This window comes from Mus pahari, chromosome 8, assembly GCF_900095145.1.
Source record: "Mus pahari chromosome 8, PAHARI_EIJ_v1.1, whole genome shotgun sequence".
NCBI lineage: Eukaryota > Metazoa > Chordata > Mammalia > Rodentia > Muridae > Mus > Mus pahari.
Genome location: NC_034597.1, coordinates 51,287,283 through 51,293,102, shown reverse-complemented (window position 1 = coordinate 51,293,102; position 5,820 = coordinate 51,287,283). Strand labels below are relative to the sequence as shown.

General features: G+C 45.8%; 1 protein-coding gene across 2 annotated transcripts in view; it reads left to right on the top strand.

Moving 5' to 3' along the window:
• The first annotated feature begins 3,012 nt into the window (after positions 1 to 3,012).
• Positions 3,013 to 5,820, top strand: part of Nup58 (nucleoporin 58) — a 47,504-nt gene continuing 44,696 nt past the window's right edge. Inside the window, exon 1 of one of the 2 annotated variants that reach the window (XM_021203128.2) lies at positions 3,013 to 3,371. In XM_021203128.2, the coding sequence (XP_021058787.1) occupies positions 3,265 to 3,371 (107 nt within the window). In that variant the 5' untranslated portion in view covers positions 3,013 to 3,264. The remainder of the gene's footprint in view (positions 3,372 to 5,820) is intronic. The other variant, XM_021203130.1, reaches the window with a different exon arrangement.

Here is a 5,820-nt window from a genome sequence, read left to right as displayed (position 1 = left end):
TGTGTTGGAAACATTACAACCATGAAAATGCCATTAGGCAGATTCGTATTCTGGATTCATTTGAATTCTCTAGTCCAAGAACATTCAAGAGATAAATGGTATTTAAATGGGCCGGGGCTAATGGTGCCTCAAGACTTTTAAGTAGCAAGCACCAAGTCCTCGCTGATTCAATATGCCTCTGTAACGAACCTCAAATAATTCTGATAATCTTCCAAGGAAAATTAAATTAAGGGCTGGAGAGATGGCTCAGCAGTTAAGAGCACTGACTACTCTTCCAAAGGTCCTGAGTCCAATTCCCAGCAACCACATGGTGGCTCACAACCATCTGAAATGGGGTCCAATACCTTCTTCTGGTGTGTCTGAAGACAGCTACAGTGTACTCACATACATAAAATAAAAATAAATCTTTAAAAAAGAAAGAGAATTCAATTCAAATCACAGTAAAGAAGCACATAAGGAACTCATAAGGAACTGTTTTTGAAGTGGTGGGAGGACTAAGAGATCGTATAATCATCAGGCTTAACTTACTAAAAACATTATGCAGATCCGTATAAGGAAATAGAAGACAACAGAAACATTTGCAATGTCCTGACAAAGAGTAGTTAGATGATCCTTAGGAGGAGGCTTTGTTGCTTACACTAGACTAGGTTTTGTGTGTCCTTTTCTTGGGGAGATATAAACAAACATCTACTCACTCCAGATAGGGCACAAAGGACACGACCCACCCAGCTTTCATTTGGGCAGGCTTACTTATAGGAGTGGGTTGGAGGTTAGGAATACAAAACAGCTGAATATGAAATCTTAGCTCAGCATGGTGGGGGCTTCTCCAAAAGTGTATAGATGGAGTCCCCTCTTCAGTTAACTTTCCATATGCTGTAAATTGCAGTACCTCTCAACACCCCATGCTGCTAGGGCAGAATTACATACAATTGGGAAGTGTTAACAGAAGCAAGGGACTTTTTAAGTCCAGTCTTAAACTTTATGTATCCACTAGCATGCAATATATTGTAATACCATTGATCAAAAATTCCAGGTTTTTTGTCTCTGTGGGATACGGGTCAACCAACTATCACTGTTGTATCATAAATCAACCATGAATATATGATAATTTGAATGGCTCTTCTGAAGCTTTTTTTTTTTTTTTTTTGCACAAGCTTTTATTAGAGTCAGGTTGAGATTTTTCAGTAAACTTTGAATTTTAAAGTCACAGATTTACAGAATTACTGAAAGTATTCCATATGGCCACAGTTTTTCTGATCATAGACATATTAGTCTCTACTATATTTTAAAATCATCATCCCTTCTCACTGACCTTATGAGACCTCAGAGCAAGACATGCTAATTTTATGTTGGTATGTTGAAGTTTTGGAGCCTTTCAATAAAAATCTGGATTCCTCTTTTTTTTGTTTTTTTCAGTTAAAAGGAAAGTTTACTGGGACATTCATGCCACTACTGCACCAAAAGAGATATCTTGCCAGGTTAGTCCTTATTGTAATCTGCATGGTTCATGGCTGACATGACATCATGTGCCAAACACACCTTTTGACGTCATCTAACTTTCGTGACCTCCCAGAGGGAAATGGCAGGGACCAGAGTTTCATCATTATTCGTATTTGGGGAGAGGACAGGGCTATACAATGAATCTGGAGGGTGCTTGGATTCAGCCAACTGCAGGAAGCAATGCCCAAGGTCAACACAAAACAAGTGCTGAATTTTGGGGAGCTGTGAGAAAAGAAGTTCCAAGGATTTGTCATATAAAGGGCACTGAGTGCCAGACTCAGAGACCATTGGGCTTTTGTTCCAATCACTACCATGGGGAGGATTGTGCTTTAGAATAAATCTGGGGGATCTGATGATGGGATCAATTTCATCGAACAAGACTTGGTAGCTGGTCAACGCACTTGCAGGAATAGTATGTAAATTCCTGCCAGAGAATTAAAGAGCCATGATATGATGGCAATGCCTTCAGACCACCGCTAAGCAGCATTTCTTGGTGCCCATGTTGCTCCGGCGTACATTCTAACTTAGATCGCTTCGCTTGGCTTTTTCTTTTTTTTCTTTTCTTTTCTTTTCTTTTCTTTTTTTTCTCAGATTTATTTATGTGAGTACACTGTTGCTGTCTTCAAACACACCAGAAGAGGGCATCAGATCCCCATTACAGATGGTTGTGAGCCACCATGTGGTTGCTGGGAATTGAATTCAGGATCTCTGGAAGAGCAGTCAGTGCTCTTAAGCGCCGAGCCAGCTTTCCAGTCAGATCACTCATTTCTTTCTTTTATTTTCTTTTTTTTTTCGAGGGTTTCTCTGTGTAGCCTTGGCTGTCCTGGAACTCACTTTGTAGACCAGGCTGGCCTCGAACTCAGAAATCCGCCTGCCTCTGCCTCCCGAGTGCTGGGATTAAAGGTGCACCACCACGCCTGGCTTAGATCGCTCATTTCTGTCCTCGTACTCTCCACTTCGCAGTTCCTCTAGTAAAAAAACCCAAGTTGTGGGAAAGCCACATAGCCAGATGGAAGTAGCCTTCAGGGACGATCCCCAAGAAGGCCCGCATCCTGTTCACCGCCCACCAGGATTTGGGGCACTGTGTCCTGACCTCAGACTCGGAGGCAGAGGGGCCTGGCAGTGTCACGCCGCCCCGCTGAACCCCTCCATGCAGGAAGCGAAAGTCAGCAGTACCATGGGGTGCTGACCGGAAGCGTGTGCAAATTAAAACCCGTACATTTCTGGGCCCTCAAAAGGTAGACACCCTCTCTTTCTCTCGGGTGCAGCGACACCCAAAATGAAACTCAGACGTCCCCTTGGAGGGATGTGAGGCGACGACCAAGGTCCTCCCCGATCCTAGAACTCTACGCTTTGCTTTTGACAGGAGGCCGGACAGAAGCCGCGCTTAATTGAGGAAGGAAAGCACGAAATCCCGCGAGACTCTCCCGGCGCTTCGGGGGGCGTAGCTCTTTAAGAGAGTAGGCGGGGCGCCCACCTTACCTCATTCGCCCGGCCTCCACTCCGATCCCAGGGTCCCCTGCGCGGCGGGCGCGCTTCTCCTGCGTTCGGCGCGCTTCGCGTGCGTTCGGCGGTGTCGCGCATGCGTTCGCCTGGGGCTCCGCCCCCTCCGCCCTCGCCGCGCCGCGCCGCCGCTTGGGGTTGAGCTTCCCTCCGGCTCTCCGCTGGGCACCGGCTATGTGGCGCATCCCTCTCCGGCAGTGAAGGGACAGGAGCGTCCTAGGCCTCTGCACCCTCGCTGACGGCTACGCGCCAAGAGCCGCCATGGCCACGGGGTTCTCCTTCGGGTCTGGGACCCTCGGCTCCACCACTGTGGCCCCCGGCGGGACCGGCGCGGGCAGCGGCTTCTCCTTCGGGACCGGCGCGTCTAGGTAATTGTACCGCGTAGCAGGGGACCCTGGTGCTTCCCCGGCGGAGGTCGGCACGTCGCGGCCTGCCTTCGGGCTGCTAGGCTTCCCTTCGAGCCCCGCAGCGGGCTGTGGACCCCTGCCGCCGGGGCTCTGCAGTCTCCGGTCGCGCCGCGACGACGCGGGGTCCGCCCGACTGCGGGAAGCGGCCTGGAGTCGCGGCTACGCCTACGCGACCCCCCCGGGTTCAGGGATAGAATGGGTGTGGAATGAATGACAACTTGTTGTTGGCTTTTAGAGACAGAAAAATAAGTAGAATGCAAGTTAAAAAAAAAAATCCCTCAGTGGTTTAGATTTCATGAACGTACAACGGTTTTGAACGTTACGGTGCATTGGAGTTATGATTTTTTTGTTTGTTTGTTTCAAGCCTTTGTGCCACAGGACCCCCATCTGTCTTTTTAACCTTTTTTGGCATGTATCATAGTTACTTTGTGCCATATACAGATTAGCATAGCATCGTAAATCATTTTGTGTTATAGCCATCCACCCAATGGTCTTTTCCTTTCTCTGCAAGCTTAAGTGGTATATTCTTCAGTTTGTGTAATAGATTCAGGTAGTGACAGATGAGAGAAGCTGGGCATTCCAGGAAGCTATTTCAGTGAAAGCGTTAATCACTCAGACTCGGCCTTTGGTAAAGAGTTGATCAAATCAGGAACTGTGTACTGGAAGGACAGGTATCTCCTGAAGCGTTACAAGACCTATAGGCTTAATGTCTCAAAGACGCCCCTCCCCCCTTTTTAACAGCCCCCGTTAGATACAGCAAATCCAAAATAACAGTACTATCAGACTGCCCTAGTTAAAGTCACATTTTTGCATATGCTTTCTTTTTCGCTACCTATGTTGTCTAGACACAGGCGACTGTGTGCTCTACTGTCTCTCTTAACTTTCACCTTGTTTTCTTGTTTCGTCGACTAACTGGTTTTAGGTTTGTCGTTTTTATGGTGTATCTTACTTCTTTTTTTTTAAGATTTTAATTATTTTTATTTAACGTGTGTGTGGGTGTTTTGCTTGCATCTGTGCATCATGGCTGTGCATTGCCCTTAGATACCAGAAGAGGGCGTCGGACACCACCACCCCACCACACCCCACCACACTGGAGTTAAGGCCCACTGTGAGCTACCGAGTTTTAAACTTAAGATGGGGGGATGGTTTGGGAAGTGGTGGCACACGCCTTTAATCCCAGCACTCCGGAGGCAGAGGCAGGCAGATTTCTGAGTTCGAGGCCAGCCTGGTCTATCTACAAAGTGAAAATAAATAAATATATATATATATATATATATATATATATATATATAAAATGAAATAAAGTACTTTTTGTTTTAAGTTGTGGGAGACTAACACAACAGAGTACCCCTGCCTTTACTCATCCATCGTAACTAAGTTCTAGTTCTTTAAGAAGCTCCTTTGTCACTATGACCCTCTGCTTACTGGACATCGTCTGTTACTTAAGCCTCCCTATTGAAAGTATTCGTTTTCAGTGTTTAAATTGCAGATTTCCCCTCTTGGGTTCCTAGAGTGCACAGAAGACTGAATGACTCTTCTGGCTGGCTGTGGTCCCTGGACCTAGGAAGCATGATATTCTGACCAGGACTGTGGTGGTCTTAATTTAGCTAGCAAATGGTTGTTAAATTGGAGCTATCTCTCTACCACCTCTCCATCACCTTGCAGGTGGTTGATGTGCTTGCCCATGCTCGAAAGAGCGCATGCACTCTCTCTCTAGAGTGTGTGTGAGAGTGTGTGTGCACGAGCCCAAGTGTACATCACACATGTTTGGGTGATTACACCTGAAGCTTTGTGTTTGGTAGACAAGCCTTCATCCCTGAGCCTCTTTTTCAGTGTTTTAAAACAAGTATGCTGCATTGAATGAAGGGCTTACATGGTGGAAATGTTGTCCTGTGGAACTGTACCCCATTGTTCTTCATTTATTTCATGGCAGATTCAGAAGTCCAAGTTGGCCTAGAACTCACTTGAAGCTTGGGTAGGCCTTGATTTGACAATTCCACTACTTAAGTAGCAGATATTACAGACTTGTGCCACCAATTCTAGATGCCTTTTTCTTTTTTAATTTGAGACTGTCTCATTAAGTTGTCCAGGAAAGCTTGAAATTTGTAATTTCCTGAATAACTGGGATTACAGGCGTGTTACCGGGCTTGTTGTGATTTTGACGTTCAGAAGAGGCAGAATTGGAAGTAATAAATAAATATGGAACATGAGAAATAAGAGTTCTCTGGGCTGGTGAGATGGCTCAGTAAGAGTACCTGATTGCTCTTCCGAAGGTCCGAAGTTCAAATCCCAGCAACCACATGGTAGCTCATAACCATCTGTAATAAGATCTGACTCCCTCTTCTGGAGTGTCTGAAGACAGCTACAGTGTACTTACATATAATAAATAAATAAATCTTTAAAAAAAAAA